This window comes from Cannabis sativa, chromosome 5 (assembly GCF_029168945.1).
Source record: "Cannabis sativa cultivar Pink pepper isolate KNU-18-1 chromosome 5, ASM2916894v1, whole genome shotgun sequence".
Taxonomy (NCBI): Eukaryota; Viridiplantae; Streptophyta; class Magnoliopsida; order Rosales; family Cannabaceae; genus Cannabis; species Cannabis sativa.
This window is the reverse complement of record NC_083605.1, coordinates 58962433-58985336: the sequence shown is the minus strand read 5'-3', so window position 1 is coordinate 58985336 and position 22904 is coordinate 58962433. Positions and strand designations below refer to the sequence as shown.

The window sequence follows — 22904 nt, the reverse complement described above, 5'->3', positions numbered from 1 at the left end:
ATTTAATTTAACATGAAAATAAAAAGAATTTTTGAATTTGAAATAAAACATTTTATTTAAAATACATTATTTAGGATGATTCTACAATGCACCCCCTTAAAAGGGATGTAAAAGGGATGTACTGATAGACCCTTGACTTGTTTCGGTATCCAGAAGAATTTTTTAGTCTAATTTTTTTTCATATTCATGTACGTTATAGCTATTTAAGATAACTTACAAAATTTGGAAAAATTCAGAATAAGTTACAATATAGAAAACAATGTTCAAACTGTTTATTTTACCGCGTATAAAATAAAATAGTCACGCGTGCAACTCACTGTTTGAACGTATTTTTCGGCGTGTTAAACTTTTCCAAATTTCTTAAAATTTTGTAGGATGTCTTAAATAATTATAACGTACATGACCATGAAAAAAAAATTTCGGGTGCTAAAACAGATAAGGGTGCATCAATATATCTATTTTAAGAGGGTGTATTGTAGAATTTCCCAATTATTTATACATTCATATTTTATAAATTTTAAAAGCCAAATAGTGAATAACATAACTAACCACATATATTAATGCTAAGTTTGTAATTAACATTAAATTATAAAAGATATTAAAAATCAAAATTAATACGTAAAACACGATATTAAAAATCATTTATTATAACAATGTCCTAACTTTAATATTAGTTTCGACCCTAGCCTGAACCGGTCCCCGGAATACAAAATTGTCTCCCACCCCGCCCCATTCACCGCGAGGGTCAAATTTCCATGTAATCCTCCATCTCTTGCTTTTGGTTCCTACATTTATTTCTTATTTTTGGTTGAAAAAGAAAAAGACTGATGTGTCACATTGGCAAAGTTTCTTTATTAAGCATTGATATACTGCAAGTAAAGTTTTATCGTTTATGAGTTTTCATTATCTTTCTAAAATACGTGTCAGGTTCAGCTGCTCCTTCTTTTTCTTCATCTTTTCGAAAGAAAATCCCGCTATAACAGCCGGCCAAAAACATGACCTCACAGTCACACAACATCCATAACGAAAATGACCCCATACAAATTGGAAAGCACACAAAATACATAATAGAATGGCAAGGGTACTTACGTCATTCAATAAATTTGATCTCAATAAAAAAAATAATAGGAAAATTTACAATTTTTTTTTTACTAATTATCATTTCTCTCTTTCTCTCTCTAACTCACTCCGGGTACTATCGTTGCCTCAGACTCCACAAACACAAGTATTCCAATCTTTTAAAAATTTGGGAAAGCGTCACGGCGCCAAGACACTTTCAACCTTCACCAACCAATCCAAATCCGCCACGTGTTGTGCTCCTTTCGAGGACACAGGCCTTTCTTACGTACGTGGGGATCTCCTCCCCACCTTCAGCCGTCACTCACTAGAATCTCTCTCTTCTCTATCGTACCGCTGACTCTTTCTCACCTGCAACGACGTCGTTTACCTACATTTTGTTGTCGTTGTAATCGTCTTCTACACCGATCTCCGCGTTTCAATCACTTCCGCCATTAACATCTTCTTTATTTGCTTTCTCCTTTTTCTGACTCTGTCAAATTGTCAATGCCGCGGAATTTGATGAACTAGATCTTCAGGAATTCCAAGGCAATGCAGTGAGTTCCAATTCTAGGTCTCGATTTGCCCAATCTTGGATTCTCTGGTTTAGACGATGACTGATCAGGTTACATAGGTTTTGGGGTGCTGATCTCGCTAGAAGCTGAGGCTGCAATCCCAGAGCTTCCGAGTTAGCGGGAATATCTCGTTTTCTTGTTTGTGGACTGTGGATTTTCGAGTCGTAAACGATGTCGTCTAAAGTGATCTATGAAGGCTGGATGGTTCGCTATGGACGAAGGAAGATCGGCCGTTCTTTCATTCACATGCGCTATTTTGTTCTTGAGTCTCGGCTTCTTGCCTACTACAAGAGGAAGCCTCAGGATAATCAGGTTTATCTTTTATTTCAAAGCAATTATTCTTATGAACTCACTTTTTTAAAGGGAGAGACACTAAAGTTTAGTTTTGGATAGGAAGAATCAAATGAGCTTCATTCACACTAAAAGGTCTTTTTGTATTTTAATTTTTATTAGGTTCCAATAAAGACAATGTTAATTGATGGCAACTGTAGAGTGGAGGATCGAGGGCTGAAGACCCACCATGGACATGTGAGTTTTCTGTTCTCTTTTCATGTATTGTTCATCTTGGTTCTGGATATAAATTTACGTTTCTTTTCATCTTTGACTTTTATTCTATTTAATTTGCGTGATTTGGATCACAAATAGCTGTGATGGTTTATTTGTCAAACAAGAAAGTAACATTTGATTGTTAGATTGTTGATTTGAATTGTTCTTGTTGAAATTCTAGTGTTTTTACGGTGTTATTCATATAGTATTTTGGAGCTGCCAACTCTGGGTTTCTTTTTAACTTTTTGTCTTGACAATTAGCTTGTTGAGTATATTCAATCTTTGTCATTGAAGTAGAATATATCAATGTTTAACACGATTCTCAAATGTTGTGGAACACTAATTGGACAGCTAACAGGCTAATCACATCTTATTAGTAAATTGGGACCCTTGTGATTTATTGATGCATTGTATACATGCCCTCTCTTTGGAATTTGAGAAAAAGAAACAAAAAATGATTTCCAATTTTTTTTATTCTCTTGTTTGGATTAAAAGAAAAAGTGAGATTCTTCTTGAAACAATAGTTGTTGTTTCATGTATATATGTCCAACATTAAGCCACTATTCTTCATGTACCTTATTTGCACATTGCAAACCTTTTCCTGGGCTACTTACTTCTTAAGGGCATAGATTGGGTGTTGCATATTTGTGTCCTACACAGTTCATATGACTGTAAGTTGTCATTAGTCATCTTTTACTCCATTTATGCATTGAGTAATGGCTACTTATATGGTATTAGTGAGCCTAGTAAAATATTCTCAAAATATCCAAGCCTACATCTTACAATATTCTTAAAGTTTGATATTGTCTTGCTTTAAGTTTTGTATGGTAGTGTTACTCTTAGATATTATGTGATTTTACTGCGTATTTTGTTTCATTTGTTTGATATTGATTATTTTTGGGTGCAGATGGTTTATGTTCTGTCTGTATACAACAAGAAGGAAAAATACCATCGGATTACGGTATGTGATTTCTTCTCAGTCAAGATGTTGAAATTTCCTATGCTCTGTATAATTAGGAATATTTAATCGACAACTATATATTTAACTGCACTATAGTTAAACAATCTTGTCATTTGGGCATGCACATGTTTATGTTGATCTTTTGGATTAATGCTGAATTCGACCTGTAATTGAATGGTCTTGCACCTGGCTTGAATTGTCCATGGACCTTTTTACTGCTTTTTTTTCTCTTTTTGAAAAAGTATATATAAAGTTTACAGTAGTATAGAGTTGTGATGAAATTGGGAGCTGATTTCGGTTAAAATTTTAGATTTAACATTTATTTCACAAGAAACTGATGTCCTGTAGAAATATCTGCAGAAATTACAAACTGAAGTGTAATAGAGAAAATATTCCCCCAAAATAGAAAAGGCCTAAACTAAAAAAATAATCTTAATACTAGAAAATGTTCCCTACTGTTAACTTGCTGTGCTTTATTTCCTCAGTTGTTTGCATCAGTAGAAGGTTGTTTCTCAAAATAACCTTCTATGTTTTTTAATTTTATGCTATTGGTTTTATGCATGGTATTAGTTCTCTAAAATGCCAACTCCCAAGTGCTATTGGTTTTTTATTTTCTTTATTATTCTGATCTTATTCCAGATGGCAGCGTTTAATATCCAAGAGGCACTGATCTGGAAGGAAAAAATTGAACTTGTAATTGATCAGGTATGTTTTCTTGAGACCTTTCCCATTTGAGCCTTACTTTATCCTCATTTGCCTAACACCAAAATTTGCCTTCTTTGTGTTGGTCCAGAGTAAAGATATTAGTTAGTAACTTATTCCTTTTGTAGGTGTTTGTTTGATTCCCTATTCTCTTCTTTGTCTTTATATGTATGTTCTTGTAATGCATATTTCCTGCTGGGTTCGATTCTGTGATCCAGTTTGGTCTGATTGTGTACTAGTTTATGCAGCATCAGGGTTCAGAAGTTTCAAATGGTAACAGGTATACTTCTTTTGAATACAAATCTGGAATGGACAATGGGAGAACTGCTTCATCGTCTGATCACGAAAGTCAGTAAGTGTCGGCTTTATTTGCACTTTATGTCTGGTTATGCTGGTATGTAGGAACTTTTCTTTTCCTTTTGTGTGTAAGATATATCAGGTTATCACGCCATATTGCAACATCTTTTTAAACTACATGATATCAGTTAAAATGTATAATTAAAAAATTCACATTTAACCGACTATAATTTGTGAATTATGTTTGGTAATGGGATCTACCCTGGTGGTATAGTTGGCCCCACTTGGATGCACCTTCAGCATTTTTTGTTATAAAATTGAAACCCCTTTTAAAAATATATAATTGATAAGCTATCTTCCTTTGGGAAAATAAAGAAAGGAAAGACAGGAAAATAATGCAAGGAGAAACAAAAACTATAATTACAGTTTTTAAAACCCCATTGCACTTCAAACAAATTCATAGGAAAAGTTATCCGAAGTTTTATCATGAGGTTTCTTATTCACAAGCTTAAGCTGTGGCTCCAATTGGGGAATGGCAAAAGTAACAATAATGAGAATAGATTGACAATAAAGAAAAATTGACTTCTGTTGAAATTTTTAGATTAGCTGTGGAATAAAATGGTATAAATATTCTTTGGACAGCAAAAACTTAATTCTTGTATTAATACATAATTAAGTTTAAGGAAATGAAGAGAATACAACAATAAGAGATATAAGAAATGTGCAGAGGGAGGAGAGAAAGTGGAAAGACAAAATGGTGAAAGAAATTTTGTAAGGGAGAGTGAAAAGTTGTGAGAGGGAGGAGAGAGAGTCAATTTAGTAGCACTTAACAAAATTGAAGAGAGACAAATAGCTATTCTATATTTTTTAAAAGACCAACCAAGCAAACTGTTGTAATTGTGAAATGAAGATCGGAACTTCTTATTTTTAACATTTTCTGGGCTATTGAATTGCTGAACCTGTTCATTGTCCTCCCCCCTTAACTGATTATATACTTTTCTGGTCCCAGCATATAAGTGACTTTGGAGTCTGAGAATCACTTCTTCGTATTGGCTTAAATATTTCTTAATTAAGAATCTTTTGGAGTAAACATCTATAATAAGATAAGACATCCCAAGTTGCTCAGTGACTCCTACCATGTTTCTTTGAAAGTTGTTTCATTTACTTCTTAGTTTTATGCTTCATTGTATGGTTTTAATTGTAAAAATGCCTGTCATTTTTGACATCATGATGAGTTAAAACATTTTTCGACTTTCTTTAGGTTCAGTGCTCAAGAAGACGAAGATGATGCTGCTCATCCAAATTTATTACGAAGAACAACAATTGGAAATGGTCTAAATTTATTTATCTTTTTCTAATTTTAACACTACTTGTATTATTAAATTTCATTCTTATTTTATTTATTTTTTGTAAATTGCAGGCCCTCCAGAGTCCATTTTTGATTGGACAAGGGAGATAGATTCAGATTTGTCAAATCAGAATATTAACAATCAGGCATTTTCTAGAAAGCTTTGGCGTCTTCTTCAATGCCAAAATGGTGAATACCTTTTCCCTCATCTACCCTTTATATCATATTAGATTCTGCAACTATCTAGTTCAAGTAATGCAATCTTTATGAACTAGACACTTGATGATGTGACTATCGTATGTGTCTCAATATTGTCAGGGCTTCGAATTTTTGAGGAGCTTCTTGAGGTTGAATACCTTGTATGTGTTTCTTCCCTTTTTTTTTTCTTTCTTCATAATAGATTTTGTGTGCATTGGACTTTTTTTAGATTACAACCATCCTTAACAGATATATATATATATATATATATATGTAGCCAAGGAGCTGTAGCAGAGCAATGAAGGCCGTTGGTGTGGTAGAGGCTTCCTGTGAACAAATATTTGAGCTTGTAATGAGCATGGATGGAACTCGGTTTGAGTAGGTGTTTTCCTGTTTCAGTTAGAACTTTTCAAAATTCCGTCCCTTGTAATTGCTATCTATTAATATGATTTGGTTGATTTATTAAAATTAAGTCATAGAGAAGGTTATGTCTCTCATTTATTCTATGCATTGCTTATTCTTCTTCCAGCTCATTACTTTTTTTATACGTACTGTTTGATTTAATTAAAAATGTTTCAAATCTAATTAAATTATTTAGAAAGTTAGATCTACTTGTTGCCAGCATGGTTTGTGAAAATGTGCATAATTAGATGGTTTACCATAATGCTGTGACTTGTTTTAATATCGATTGTGAATCAAAGTGTCAGGCACTTAAGGTCATCTTTATAACCTTGAACCTTTGGACTTGCGTACATACTGAATTTCTAGTATTTAGTTGTTCTTGTATAGCTGCATTTCCTAATTAGTACTAAGTAGTTACTTTATGATATATCTTGTGTTTTGTTTTCCAATATGTTCTTTTATCGGTCCAGGTGGGACTGCAGCTTCCAGTATGGTAGCTTAGTGGAGGAGGTAGATGGTCACACAGCAATACTCTATCATAGACTTCAGCTGGATTGGTTTCCAATGTAACTATATTTGATTTTAAACTTTATTTTGCAGTACAATTTTGTATTTTGATTACTGAATTGTTGGATTATTTTTTATTTTGTATTAAGTTCATCTCAAACCTTTGGATATGTATATTTGGTTGTAGTTCTGATATGTTTTGTAAAAGTTTGTTAAAATAGATATTTCTATGCTATTGCAGGGCTGTGTGGCCTCGTGACCTTTGCTATGTCCGTTATTGGCGTCGAAATGATGATGGGAGTTATGGTAGGAAATTTATTGTCATCGACTCATTGTGTGTTGAACCTTTTCTTGTTCCTTCCCTTTGCATAATTTATCAAGAAAAAAAATTATCAATATTTGTTTTGTTATCATGCAGTTGTGTTGTTTCGCTCTAGGGAGCATGAAAATTGTGGACCCCAACCAGGATATGTGCGGGCACATGTTGAGAGTAAGTAGATTTCAACAGACCTGAGTTTTAAGTGATGATAACTAATTGCACATTTTGTTACTTTATTATTAGAAACTTTCAAATATCACTTTTCTTGCAAGTAGTCTTTGTAATATCACTTCTCTTGCGATTTGAAGTTTAGAAGAAATTTAAATGATATAATAACTGAAGAGTTTATTCATCATTTTGCTTTTTTTAAATGCTTCTCTCCTGGATAAAAAGATTTTGATGTGACGTGGTTTTTCTTGTAAATCATTTTTTCGTGTCTTGACCAATGTAGAAAATCTCCTAATTTCAAGCTTCTTACTTTCATTTGAAAATTATCTGGTCCAACAACAACAACAACAATAATAATAATAAAAATAAGCATTTGCCTAAGGTTCACCTTACCTTCCTTTGTGGTGTGATGTGTAAGGAGAGTGAAACAAACAACAGTTAGGCTATGTTTGGTAAGAAGGAGAGAAATAAGGATATATGGAGAGTTTAGGAAGGATGTGGAGTAGGAGGGATGGAGATGATAGTTTCTCCTTTGTTTTGTTTGGTATTAGGAGTAAAGTTGGAGGGATGAAGAGTAACATAAATATGAAAATTACCATTTTATTATTTTTAATACAATTATATATTATTTTTTGAAGGGTAGAAAAGACATTTCATATAGTTTTTTTTGTCTTTTTCTTGGATTCCTCCAATTTTGAAGGGATTAAAATTTGTTTACTTGGAGGGAGACCCTCTCCCTTCATCTCTCCTCTTCCTTCTCTCTCTCTCTCTCTCCAAACAAAGCAATACATCAATCCCCCTATCCCTCTCCCTCCTTCCTTCTCTCCCCCTACCAAACATAGTGTTAAACTATTTCTGCACTGTATGATGGCAAGAACTCTTTGGTATAGCTTGTTAATGAAGCAGATAAAGAGAGTATTTCCTGGTAAATATGAAACATTAATTACTGGAACAACGACTTTTTAGCAAATAAAATTGGATGTTGTTTCTTTAGGAAAATTGTTAGTCTTTTTTATTAGTAAGATAGGTTGGGAAAAACTCCATAACTTCTGTGCCAAAGGAATTTAAGGATTCTCCCCTTTCCATAATTTCTCCTGAATGGAATTATGACATTTATTCTTTGCTTAGTTCTTTTGGTTATTTTTACTATAGTTTCCTATAGGAGGATGTCTTATCCTCCTCTTTGTAATGCCTGCTTCAATCAATTATTCTTATTTTCTCAGGTGGAGGATTTAACATTTCCCCTCTAAAACCACGAAATGGGAGACCCAGAACACAGGTTCAACATCTTATGCAGATTGATCTGAAAGGATGGGGTGTGGGTTATGTATCATCATTTCAGCAGCATTGTCTTCTTCAGATGTTAAATAGTGTAGCTGGTGACCTCCTAATTTTTTTTTTTTTCAATTCTTATTAAGGTTTTTATGTTCTAGCTGGTAACTATTCCCTTCTTTTGTTTCATTTTTAATGTTTCTACTCCTTTTTTCTTTTTTCTAAAAAAAAAAACTATTACCAGTAGTTCTCAAGCACTTTCATAAGGGAAATTTTTAGAACAGAGTGATGAAATTTCAAATTTATTTAGTATAGAAGATTGTTTTGGAACTTTGCTTAATTGCGAGGGCTAACAAGTTAATCAACAACGAGTGTATTTCTGATATCTTAGATTCTTTCACATAGCTTGGTCAACCAACAATTGTTAAATGGTACTATCATAATTTTTAAAATAAAAAAAAAATAAAAAAATTCAGAAGGATAAACTTATTTATTTATTTTTTTTGAAAGCAGAAGGATAACCTTATAGTTTCAAAGAATGGGGGAAACTATCTGGATTCTCCCTGTAAAAGAATTTCTATGTTTCCTATTTTATTTTGTTTGTTTTATTGATTTGCTTTCTTAGAATGGCAGCAATTCTTCTTACCAAAATTACATTTCATGACAGGACTACGTGAGTGGTTTGCCCAATCTGATGAAAGGAATGCTCCTCCCAGAATTCCTGTTATGGTCAATATGGCTTCAGCTTCTGTTTCGTCCCATAAGAATCAGAAGCTGCATGAGCCTTCTGTTCATTTCGACAGTTCTGCAAACCGAAATTCAGTGATGATTGATGAATACTCTGATGAGGATGAGGAATTTCAAATTGCTGAGGCTGAGCAAGAGGTTTAATTCATACTTCTGAAAAATGCCAATTTTTTTACATAGTATTAATGATTTCATCTTTGTGTGATTTGTTGTACAGGCATATCGAAATGGACAAGAAAATGAAATGAAGAAAATAGGTAAACTCTGCAGTGCATGTTTTGTTGTGTTACATGTGTACTAGATATAGAGTAACAATAATTTTCATGGCATGAAATTGTAGAAGAAGAACCAACCGTACAAATTGATTTATCATGTTTTTCGGGTAATTTACGGCATGATGACCGTGATAATGCTCGTGATTGCTGGAAAATTTCTGAGGGGAACAACTTCAGAGTCCGCAGCAAACATTTTTGTTATGACAAATCAAAGGTACAGTTCTCTCCCTTCATAGTTCATTTATAGATTTGTCAATTATTTTGTGTAAGTAAGACCTTTAATTCTTTCTCTTGATTAATCACTCCATATGCAACATATACTTGAAGATTCCTGCTGGTAAACATCTAATGGATCTGGTTGCCGTTGATTGGTTTAAAGATACTAAAAGAATGGACCATGTAGCAAGGCGTCAAGGATGTGCAGCGCAAGTACGTATAATAAGCAACTTCATTTTTGCTCCAGGGATCATTTCTGCTTTATTTTCATACATAGTGGTCCTCTCTAGACAGTATATTGTTTTGTGTCTTGCTCACTTCGTGCTTAGTTCTTCCAGTTCCACGATGATATTGATATATAACTTCTTTGATGTGTTAATATTTAACTTCTAGTCCTAATGTAATGCGATAAGATCGTGTTTGCTAGAAATGCTAAGGGAACACCAAATATTTCTTTGCTAATGCACATTTTATTTGTGACCCTTTTCCTTACAAAATTCATCTCTCTTTTCTAGAACAAAATATTATTTATAATGTGCATTTATTATTTTGTCCCATTTCTTAATAAATTAATCTCTTTACTATATGCAAGTTATTTTGATGTTATTGTAACTCTTCATGTAGTGTTGTGATATTTTGTGAATCTGTTTGTATAGGTTGCGTCAGAGAAAGGGCTTTTTTCCTTTATTGTAAATCTGCAAGTAAGTTGCATTCTTCATCTTGTATCCCTTGTCTTGTACTGTTGTAATTCTCGTTTATGGGAATATTTCCTGTTTCTCATCATGAATCCAAAATAAATGGGAGTATATAAATGAAATGTTGCTACTCCTGCAGGTACCTGGATCAACCCATTACAGTATGGTCTTTTATTTTGTAACTAAGGAATTAGTACCCGGTTCCCTCTTGCAACGTTTTGTTGATGGTGACGATGACTTCCGCAATAGTAGGCTGAAGCTCATCCCATCAGTACCCAAGGTATTGTTTCTGAAGCAATTTGATTTTGATAAAACTTAGTCATGTTTAGTAACATTTTTTCTGGTTAAATACTCTATTGATGGGAGAGCTTCAACTGGCACTGGGAGAAATTTTTTACAAACCCAAAATTCAATATTTTCAGTAATTTTTTATGTAAAGACTTTTTAACCATATTGTAGGCATTAATGTGTTGGCTTATGAGTAGGAGGTTATGTGATTTGCATTATATTGATTTGTTTTTTTTTTAAATAAAATCCTGCAGGGTTCGTGGATTGTTCGGCAGAGTGTTGGTAGCACCCCATGTTTATTAGGAAAAGCAGTTGATTGCAACTATATTCGCGGTCCCAAGTACTTAGAGGTCAAAACCACTTGCATTTCTCAAATTTATATAGGCTTATAAATTGATGCTCCCAAATTATCATTATATTCTCAGATCTGATTCTAGACAAGTTCTTGACAATATTATACTTGTTCATGTTTGACTGATGAAGATATATATTTGTAGATTGATGTTGACATAGGTTCTTCAACTGTTGCTAATGGGGTTCTAGGGCTGGTTGTTGGAGTGATTACGACATTGGTGGTTGACATGGCTTTCCTTGTACAGGTATGGATGTTTCATACGAGTTTATAATAGTTGTATTCAATGTTTCTAGACTTGCATTGTGTTAGCACAGAATTGAAAGGCTACTTATAGCAAAGTACAAAGTCTAATATATTAAGAGCGCTGATGTTCCTTCTATAAATGTAGACCAAAAGTGGTAATGTTGGAGAGTATTTGTGGGGGTTTTATTCACTATGGTTTATTCATTTCTAGAGTTTATTCTTTTTCCATTCACTATGGTTTGATGACAATAACGTCAATTTTTTTTAAAAAGATGAGATGAGACTAGGAAAAGGATTAAGACAAGCTTTTTCCAGCAAACATGGAAAAATGATGAATTACCTTATTTTTGTTTCAAGTTTATTGGCATACATGCCAATGAAATGTTTTGCAAATTAGCAAAAATGTCTGAATTTAATCAGCAGTAGTTTAAGATTGGCCTTTTCCCATTTAGCCATGTTGGTGGAGGTATTTGTGCATAATAGTACAGATGAATTGCCGGGTTAATGTTTTCTTATTCTTTGCAGGCAAATAGTACAGATGAGTTGCCTGAGCGGCTAATTGGTGCCGTACGTGTTTCCCATATAGAGCTTAAATCAGCAATAGTCCCGAAGCTGGAGCCAGATCCGTCATGACTAACCAAGAACACTTCACATTACTGATTCCATACAAAATCATTTGTTTAGATTGGGATGCATGCATGTGGTGCATCCTGTTTCATGCATTGCTATATGTCAATATAGAGCAATGAATACCATCAGTTCTTTCTGGGATTTTTGCGCAAAATAGTGTTAAAGTGTTCATACTGTTGTTAATAAGTTTACGTACTTAATTTTGTTCATATTATTCTTTCCCTTCAATTTGAAATATCTTCATTAGAGCCCCTTCTATACTTGACACATATGGGCAAAAATGAGTTTAGGTGTTACCAAGTATTCTAGGTGATAGAGAACTGGCTTCCTCTGCTTGAGGAGAACTCATGCTTTATCGTGTTCAAGTTTTGGAATGGTGATGCCATACTCTTGGAATGTTAAACTTTCTTTTATAAAGCATTACACGATGGAATATTCATTTTTTATATATACATAATAAGTAACTCCCTTGATGGCATATTTTGTTCGTCATTTGATATTTTTTTTCTTCTAAATTCCAACTAATTATATTCTTTATAACTGTGGAGCATATGAACAAGATACTCAAGCATAAAAACACTAGGGAACGAAGAGACAACGTGAGTGAGACAATGTCAAAAGTAAAGTAGATTTCGCCAACCTAAAGCCTGTGGGGAATTGTTTTTTGTGAACCAAGCCCTGTTATTCAAACTGACTTGGAGTTTGGCATTAAAAGTGAAAAAAAAAAAGACAAATTTTGGGTGAAAGCTTTTTTAGATAACCTTTTCTAGAGTGAGGGAAATTAAGCGATTCTTTAGTTTGGAAGCTAGTTTTCAAGAGTTGAGCCCGCGGTTAATTACAGGTAGTATTGGCTTTGCCATTAGACTAGAAAAAGTTTATAATTTATTGTGATGTCTTTAGAGAAGATTTGGGGTTGTTTTGATGTAAGTTGATAGGGTCATAGCTTACGCCTCTCACTAGTTGAAGGAGTATGAGTAACGTTGCTCAGCGCATGACCTAGAACTTGCTGCAGTAGTCTTTGCTTTGAAGATATGGTGGCATTATCTCTGTGGAGAGAAATGCGAGATCTACATTGACCACAAGAGTCTCAAATACTTTTTTACTCAAAAAGATTTGAACATGAGGTAAAGACAATTGTTAAAGCTAGTCAAGGACTATGATTGTGAAATTCTTTATCACGTCGGGAAGGCCAATGTGGTAGCAGATACCTTGAGTAGGAATGGTCCCGGGCAGGTTTTTAGCAACAAGATGATTTCTCCTCAATTGGCAACTGACATTGTTAAAGCGGGTAATGAGTTTGTGGTTGAAAAACTTAGTAATTTGATGCTTCAATCTGATTTGTTAGAAAGGATCAAAAGTGCCCAAATGGAAGACCCTGAGTTGGTTAAGCCTCAGGAAGAAGTTTTAGCTGGTCGAGCTAATGATATTTGAGTATCAGATAATGGAATGCTATTTTATAAGGCTCGGGTTTGTGTTTCGAGCAGTGGTGAGCTCAGAAAAGAGATCTTAGATGAAGCTCACACCACTCTTTATTCATTACATCTAGGTACCACAAAGATGTACCGGGATTCGAACCCATACTGTTGGTTGGAAAAAAGATGTGGTGGATTATGTATCTAGATGCTTCACTTGTCAGTAGATTAAGGCTGAACATCAGAGATATGCAGGTTTGTTATAATATTTGACTTTTCCTGAATAGAAGTGAGAAGATGTTACTATGGACTATATGGTTGGATTACCTAGGACCACGGGTTTGTATGATTCGATCTGGGTCATAGTTGATCGTTTTACCAAGCCAACACATTTTCTACATGTAAAGAAAACTCACACAGTGGATCAATATGCAGAGTTGTATGTGGATGAGATAGTTTGTCTCCATGGGGCTCGAAGTCAATTATTTCAGACAGAGATACAAAGTTTACTTCCAAGTTTTGGGAGAGTCTCCAGAAGGCCATGTGTACGAAGCTAAATTTCAGTACAACTTTCCACCCTCAGACAGATAGCTAGTTAGAGAGGACAATTCAGATACTGAAAGACATATTACAAGCATGTGTGATGGACCTTGAAGGTTCGTGGAGTAAATACTTGCCATTGATAGAGTACTCCTAGTTATCACAATACTATAGAGATGACTCTCTATGAGATGTTGTATGGTAGAAAGTGTTGATCTCCGATTCATTGGGATGAAGCTAGAGAAAAAAAGTATTCGGTCCGGATTTAGTTCAGAGGACCAGTGATGCTATAGAATATAGCAAGGCTCAGATGCTTGTTTATCAAAGCAATGAGTGCCCATGAGTTTGTAGGAAATTTAATTATTTTTTCAAATGTTTTAATTATTAGTATGAGAAAAGGACAATGCATGAGTTGTGTTAATAATTAGTGGATTCCATTTCAGTTTTGTTGGTCTTTCCTATGTAAATGAATAAATATATTTGGGTATTACTGCTAAAAGGTTCATACATTATTGTCTGCTTTTAAGTTTGTTTTTGGTTATTTGATAAAAGCTGTTCCTTTTTTTTTTATTAATTCTTTGCGAAATATGAAACTGTCTGCATAGACCAGCTGCCAGTAAAACTCTTAGTCTTAGGTGGAGCGAGCCCTTTTACACCCTTTCTTTTCTTTTACCCCTGGTGTAATGACTCTTATGGAGAGTCTATAGCTATAAATTTTAGCCTTTAGACTCTACCTCGTATCACAAAATTACATTACCTTGTTGAAATAGGGAATTAGGGAAATGAATTTCATTTGACATTTAATGTTTGTGCAAGTATTATCTAATAATTCAAGTAGCTGGAATTCAGTTATGAACTAGGGATAGCAAGTGATTGCGTTCTTTCAAATTTCAGTCCAACTATATTCCTTCGTTTGGCAAGTGACAATAACCTTCCGAAGAATCTAGCTCCCATTTTAGTCTTAATTTCTGTAATAATATTCTATGCTGTTCTTTTCCTGGCTCACATTTCAGAACACTAGAGGAAGTTATCTTTTTTTATGATAATTTTTATTTTAGTTTTTATTTTTTCTAAGAATGTGATTTTCAAATGTGGGCAGGAACAAGGGATATTGGTTCTAACCAATGCTATCACAGCTTGCTCAGAAGCAATAGAGAAACAGAAGGGGAAACTTGTTGTCAAGGAGGCACCCAGAGCAGTGAGTGTCAATCTTCTTTTTATTTCTTGTTGTGATAATGGTCAACTTGTTCGTAATTATAATGAATTTAGCATTGTGTTTAATGATATATTATTATTCACTCTCTAGTAAAGAGGATGATTGTTTTAGATTAATCTCGTGTTTGGTAGTTGAGATTTCCTATGAATCTAAATGTTTGATTTCGAGCTTCTTTTTGTATTTTGTGCCTTTTGATGAAAATTTTGTTTTTTTTTTTTAAAAAAAAAAATGAAGAAGAAGTTATATGTTATTTCTAATCAAAAATAATTTTTATATTTTCCAAAAATTTATATTTTGTGCTCTGTATTTTATTTTTAATAATGTGCTACACGATATTGTTTTGTTTACAATTGTTTACATAAAATTGCAGAATACTAATTAAAAAAAGGGGTCTTTCCTTTTTTTCTTTCTTTTGGCAGAATAAGAGCACTAGATCACCAAAGTTTTTTAATTGAACTAAAATTATTGCTTAATTAATTGTTTATGCGGTGAGTGATGAGATGAGCTTATAGGGGGTTCTTTTTTGCGGTGTCGTGTTTGTGGTGTGTACCAACTAGCTAGTTCAGGAATGGAATCCAACCTCAACAGGTGTTTTAATGTTGATTTGGTGATTTGATGCACATGCACTTATCATTTGATAGCCATCTTTCTATATCAAGGAGTGCTCATAAGCTACAAAATTTACTTACAATATGAGTTTATTCCTATGCATATAGGAACTTTAGATACCCCAACTGTAACCTTTATTGTTTTCTATACTTAGTTTTATTAATACACTTCATAGTTAGATCTGGATTTTTATTTTTTGGTGTATTAATAAATGTTTATATTGTTTATCTGATATTGTATTATTTTTTATTAAAGAATTGATCTGATATTGTATTTATTTTTGGTCAAAATTGTTTGGTTTCAGATTTTTTTTTAAAAAAATATTTTTGCTTCAATTCATAACCGAAGCAAAAAGCAATTAGTGTTAGTGCGTTGGTTTTTTGCTTCGGTTATGAACTGAAGCAAAAACTTTTTTTTTAGCTTCGGTTCATAACTGAAGCAAAAGATGTTGGAAATATTTTACCAAACAAGTATGTTTCATTAACATCCTAATATGAATTCTAAAAACAATGAAATAAACACATAAGGGTTTAAGAAAACCTTACATTGGGTGTAGCGGAATATAATGACTCCTTCCGTTCAGATCTCTAGCCCTTGATTCCTTTCTGTAGCAGAGCATCACCAAGATCTGAACCTGGATCACTTTCTCTCCTTCCTTGATGCTGATTCTCCTTCTTGTTGATTGGATTCTTCACAATCTTCTACACTATAATTGAGATACCACTTGATGTGTGTGGGCACTCACTCATTCACTCAAGGTTCGAAAATTAAAGAAGAAAAGAGAAGGGAGAGTGGCGGCTAGGGTATAGGTAGAAGGCTTAGAATTTTTCTCTGAAGGAATGAGATGCATCATCTTTTTCCTGAAGCCATCACTACCTATTTATAGGTAACCACCTAGGTTTAGGTTAGAATTATTTGGCATTAAAATAATAGAAAAATAAATGGTAAATTCTTAGTGTGGCCGGCCATAGGATGTTATTGGGCCCCACTTTGCAATTTTGCCATTTTATCATTTTTCCATCCCAATTTCTCAGAAACGCCAATTTTCCAATTTAACCACTTAAATGCCAATTCCAATTATTTAATAACTAAAAATTAATTATTAAATAATATTTTCATTTAATATATTTATTAATTAGACATATAAAGTCTCTTAATTAACAAATAAAACATAAAATCTCTTTTCTTACAATTTTGCCCTTGCTTAGTGAAAATTCATAAAGTAGACATAGTCTAATTTTAGAATTACAATTGATTAATTAAAATCAATTAACTGAGTCTTACAAGTAGTATGGTCTCAACTAGTATGGGGACCATGGGCCTATATAACCGAGCTTCCAATAAGCAGATCAAGAATTTAACAAGTAAATTCACTGACTTATTAATTCCTTGGTGCATCCACGCATAGAACTTAGAATTGCACTCTCAGTCATATAGAACGCTCTATATGTTCCACGATATAGATACGCTATTAATTATCCATTGTTATAATCCTAATTTGATCAATGATCCTCTAATAGATGATCTACATTGCATAGGGACTAAATTACCGTTACACCCTTCAATGTATTTTATCCTTAAAACACTTAGCTCCGTATAAATGATATTTCAGCGAAGTGAAATGAGTACTCAACCATTTATCTCTGTTTAGCCAAGCTCGAAGGATATCATCGTCTCACTTCTAAATACCTATAGAAGTTATAGCTTCCATATCTATGTTAGCGCTCCCACTCAATTATACTATCATGTTCCCAAAATGTACGTGTCACCCTGACCGAAAAGTAGGCTTAACTAACAAATCAAAGAACATGTATAATACTCTTGAGATCGAACCTAATCATATCAGGATTAAGATCATTTGATCTAGGATCAACCAGGTGATATTGAATTGAATAGATATTACGGTAAATTTTCACATATCTAATCAAAGTTCAATATCGGTCCCTTCCAATGTATACTCCATACATCCGATACTGGTAAACTTTGCCAATGCCCTGGAAAGGACATAACACTTATCCAAGGTGTAAGAATACCTATCGCTGATTATCATGCCAGTCTAAATCCAGTGAACTGACAAATCAGGAAATTAAACTTTCGAACATGTTATCAAGATTATATTCCACTATGCTGACAACACTATAATCATTAACAAATACATATGTTCTGGACTTAATATCATTTATACATTAAATAATCATGAAATAAATCATGTGAACCATGCAACATAAAATGTTATTTCTGATCTTTATTAACAAGTAAATCTAATTATATTGAAATGGGTTTTATTTAGCGCACAAAATCCAACAAAAAAATCCTATTTGCGTCTACGGTTGCAACGTCGGTTACACCAACTGAAGCAAATACTTTATATGTCACTTAAAAACTGAAGCAAAAAGCCATTTTTGTAGTAGTGAATCCACCTTGCTAATCTGATCTCTGAAACACACTAAGTAGTGAACTCCCTTTAGCTATTGATGTGTGCTTACTTCCTCCCGAAGTAAGGCTTAAACAAATCTTCTCCCAAAGATACATGCTAACTTCCTCCCGAAATGAGACTTGGAAAAGTCTTCTCCCGAAGACCCACACTTGTACAAATCTTTTCTTGAACCTATTCTATGAATAGTATGAGATCATAATAAGAAAACCAAAACCTAGTTGAACACTCTAAGATTTTACAAATGAAACACTCCTCACAAAGAAATATATGAAAATATGAGAATAGAAGAGATAAAAACATTTGGCTGCTCTCTAGGTCCTATTTATAGAACATAGCAACCCTAGAGACAGCCACAAAAATGATTTCCCAGTTGTACAAAACTTTCTTAAAAAAAATTCCTGATTTGCAACATCAGAATCGGGTTTTGCAACAATAGATCAGGACCAGAAAGGAAACTTTCCAAATGAAACTAAGATCACGAATTTGGACTTCAAACCTGCCAAATAAAGTTTATTTGATTTGTTCTAATAAAGGCGAAACCGAAATCATCCATTAGAAAAAGGGAAGTCAAGTTTCCCAAAGTTAGACGACTTTCCATAAGAGAATTCTTTTTCTTACAAGAAGTTTCCTAAACCAAAAAGAGACCAGCTCAGAAGGAATCTTTCTTAAGAAGAAAAGAGTAATTAAATGCATAAAATTAATGTAATAAAAATAATTTAAATGCTCAATAAAAATGTACATTAATTAAAAAATATTGTGACAACTAAATTGCCAAAAAAAAGACCTAATAATCTCCCCCTTTGGCACTTTAGATAATCAAAATATTTTTAATTAACAAACACCTACAAAACAAAGTTAGCGAAACAAATATAAAAGCTCCCCCTGAAAAGCACAACATTAAACCAAAATAAAAGGCTAACTTTGACCAAAGATGAACACAAACACAAATCTCAACTCCGCCTGGACAGTTGAGTAAGCAATCAAAATTAAAATCCCAAATACTCCCCCTATTTGTTTATCTATAAGGGCCAAAGACAAAAAGAAACTAAGACTTTCCAAAAATTAAGATCTGAAAAACAATCATGATCAACAATTAAACAAAATATAAAGAATAAGAAATCAAATTTTAAGAGGAAACTCATCAAAAATTTACCAAATAAAGCACATGTTGATACTTAGCAAAAGAAAGACAAATGACCAATTTTTCTTAGCTCAAAAGTCAAGTCACACGACACTCTTTTTTTTTAATTATCATTTTTTTAAAATAAAAAAAACTAAATATTATACAAAAATCAAGTTATCCTAATGCATGCATCTTTCCAATATTCATAAAAAGGACAAATAACCATGTTATGCTTTCAAAGATCATAATAATTTAGTATCTCAAATACAAACCATACTTACTAGATGCTGAGAAAAAATAGACAAGTTACATCAAATGTGAACCAATAGTTTTTTTTACTAGAGGAGACTTACAAACTTGTACACACTTGTCAGACATTAGTGTGTGCAGTGAAAATAGGATCATTGTCCTTGGCAAGATTTTTATTTTTTACATTTTTCAATTTGATCCCACAATTGGATGCTGTCACACCATACTGAAGGTAGCCCTTTTCTATGGTAGTGCATCAGCTTCATAACTCTCAATTACAAAGTTTCAACTTACTCAAAAGATGGTTTTCACACATCAGTATGGGTAGCTCTATTCCAACAAGGGGCCTGACAAGAAACTGAAACAACAATTGCTCAACTCTATACATTAATACTTTAGTTTATCCTGATCATACAATAACTTGAATCTTTTAACCCAACTTCAAAAGTATGAAGAGTACAAGACACTAAGCTAATTATCATCCAAAAACATAAACATGTTTTGTCAACAAAGAATGAAAGAAGGATAGATGCAAGATAAGAACTACTCAAAATTTTGTACAAAATGGAGAACCAAATGAAAAGAATTAAATAATGCAAATCCCCAAAGATTTTTTGAGGGAGTCAAACTGACTTGAATCTAGGGCTTTAGTAAAAATATTAGCCAATTGCTTTTCAGTATCAACATATTCTAACTGCAATGTTTGGTTGTCAACAAGTTCCCTAATAAAATGATACCTTATATTAATTTGTTTTGTACGGGAATGTTGAACAAGATTTTTAGATATATTTATTGCACAAGTATTTTCACATGAAGAATGACAAGTAAGAATAAATGTGAGAGTATAGCAATTATCAATAGATCTAAACCCTTGTAAAATGCATTGTTTATCACTGTTAAGAATAAAACAATGATCATTGTCAAAATTGACAGTAAACCCTTGATCACAAATCTGACTAATGTTAAGTAAATTAGCTTTTAGTCCTTCAATAAGCATAACATTTATCAACCTTGGTAACCCTTCAAAATTGAGAGTTCCCATACCAATGACATTTCCTGTTAAACCATTGCCAAACGTGACCTTACCACATTGCATTGGTCTGATATTCACTAAAAACTCCTTGTCGTCTGTCATATGTCTAGAACAACCACTGTCAAAATACCACATTTGAGAAGCAGCACTTTTATCAAAAAAACCAGCTTGACATTTTTCTTTTTCAATCTATTTTTGTTTCAAAGAACTATGTTTCTTTTGAAAAATTTTCAAATTACCAAAATAATTTGTTTTGCACAAATTTTGCATGGTGAAATATTTAGGTCGAATATGCCTCTTAATACCACAAAAATGACAAATTGGAACAAACTTTCTTACCTGAGATCTTGTCCTTTTTGAACTTACTAGAGACTTTGCTTCTGCAAACGATACTTTTGTAGCAGCAGATCTTAAATTTGAAGCAACAGGTAAATTCGCTGGAACACTAGATTTTACAAATTTCATTTTTCTAGAACTTTCAGTACCATTTGATCCAAGACTAGCAAAGCCTCTTTGACCTGCATTCCGAACTTCCTTAAAAATAAAAAATCCAGGGTTAAGCATTTGACTATTTTTCTTAAAATTTTTAAGTTCCTTCTTTAATAGAATAATTTCCTCATCTTTTAAACAAAAATTAGTCTCATATTCTTTAATTTTCAATTCAAGAGATTCAGTTTGATGAGACAATTGTTTATTTATTTTTGACAACGATCTATTTTCAGAAGTAACTTGTATCCACTTTTCATACATAGCTTTGTAAGACTCAGTCAATGACTCATCACAAATTTTAGATTCATCAAAATAAGAATTTTCTTTATCAATAGTATTATTCAAACGTACCAATATTTCTTTCACATGTGAATCACAAACAAACTTAGAAGAAACTTTGGTTAGTGCAACATTTTAGAAATATCTTCATCACTATCAGTTTCATCGTCACTCCATGTGACATTGAAACTTTTCTAATTCTTTTTCAATGTATTTGCACATTCAGATTGAATATGTCCAAAACCTTCACATTCTCTGCATTGAATTCTCTTCTGATTATTAGTCATTGAAGGTTTTGAAAAAGTATTACATTTGGAGAATTTTGAAAAATTCTTTTTGTCACTTATTTTTTTCATGTATTTCTGAAAATTTTTAGTCAAAACATCCATCTCATCATCTAAAATTTATTTCTCAGCAACATTAAAAGCAATACATTTACCTTTATCAGCAATGAAGCTTGGTTTGTCCTTATGCTTGATTTGTTGATTCAGTTCAAAAGTACACAAAGAACCCATTAATTCTTCCACCTTCATTGTGCTAAAATCTTTAACTTCTTCCATGGCCAAAAGTTTAGTATCAAACCTGTCTGGAAGAACTCTAACAATTTTTCTGACAAGAACATATTCATCAAGTTTTTCACCAAGAGAAAAATATTCATTAGCTATATCAAATAGCCTTTCATAAAATTTAGTTAGGGTTTCATTTTCAGACATCCTAAGATCATCAAATTTGGTCTGAAGCATAATATACCTAAAACGCTTAACATCAGATGTTCCTTCAAACTGAGTTTGAAGGATCTGCCGAGCATCCTTAACAGATTCACAAGAAGATATAAGCTTACTATAACCTTCACCTACTCCATTAAATATAGCATGTAAAACTTTGTTATTATAAGCAGACAATTTAGCATCTTCAGTAGACCATTTAAGTTCAGATTTTAATTTAGAATTACCTTCAGAATCTACCACAACAAGAGGAGACCATCCTGAAAGAACAATCCTCCATGCTTTCTCATCTTGAGACTTGATAAAAGCCCTCATTCTAACATTCCAATAAGGATAGTTAGAATCGTTGAGAAGTGGTGGGCGAATAATGGAACTTCCTTCTACAAAGGGAACTATATTGCAAAAACACAAGAAAACGATAAAAGGATTACACTCAGAGTTTAGTGTCGCGCTCTGATACCAAATGAAAAACCGAGTTTTTGCAAGTGCCAATAATTATACTAAATTTTAGTAAAAACACTGCTGTAACAGTCTGCAGCAACATAATGTTATTATGTCATTGCAGAACACAATTTTACAGAAACAAACCAGAAATAAATATCGTAGAATTTAAAAATTTGACACAAGAAAATTATACGTGGTATCAGTGTTCTTTTAAACACTACTAGTCCACGAGGCCACGCCCAGATAATAAAATCAATTAGTAAAGTATCAAAGTTTACAAAAGGAATTGACTTAAACAAATTTAGACTCCCTCTAGTGATTTACCGCAACCCTTTGTAATCCACCTTGCTAATCTGATCTCTAAAACACACCAAGTAGTGAACTCCCTTCAGCTATTGATGTGTGCTTACTTCCTCCCGAAGTAAGGCTTAAACAAATCTTCTCCCGAAGATATATGCTCACTTCCTCTTGAAATGAGACTTGGAAAAGTCTTCTCCCGAAGACCCACACTTGTACAAAGCTTCTCTTCAACCTATTCTATGAATAGT

General features: G+C 33.1%; 1 protein-coding gene across 3 annotated transcripts; it reads left to right on the top strand.

Moving 5' to 3' along the window:
• Positions 1 to 1155: 1155 nt before the first annotated feature.
• On the top strand, positions 1156 to 12278 carry LOC115713296 (protein ENHANCED DISEASE RESISTANCE 2). 3 transcript variants are annotated; one of them, XM_030641782.2, is made up of 22 exons: positions 1156 to 1943; positions 2085 to 2159; positions 3085 to 3138; positions 3778 to 3843; positions 4089 to 4192; positions 5399 to 5469; positions 5558 to 5674; positions 5804 to 5844; positions 5961 to 6061; positions 6556 to 6651; positions 6834 to 6898; positions 7011 to 7082; positions 8303 to 8458; positions 9019 to 9236; positions 9316 to 9355; positions 9439 to 9587; positions 9701 to 9802; positions 10246 to 10290; positions 10424 to 10564; positions 10827 to 10922; positions 11070 to 11171; positions 11696 to 12278. In XM_030641782.2, the coding sequence occupies exons 1-22, from the start codon at positions 1803 to 1805 to the stop codon at positions 11801 to 11803; spliced, it is 2160 nt and encodes a 719-aa protein (XP_030497642.1). In that variant the 5' UTR covers positions 1156 to 1802; the 3' UTR covers positions 11804 to 12278. The 3 variants fall into 3 exon arrangements, with proteins under 3 accessions (XP_030497642.1, XP_030497647.1, XP_030497637.1); XM_030641787.2 differs by having other exon boundaries at positions 1168 to 1943; positions 4095 to 4192; XM_030641777.2 differs by having other exon boundaries at positions 1168 to 1943; positions 4080 to 4192.
• Positions 12279 to 22904: the final 10626 nt, after the last annotated feature.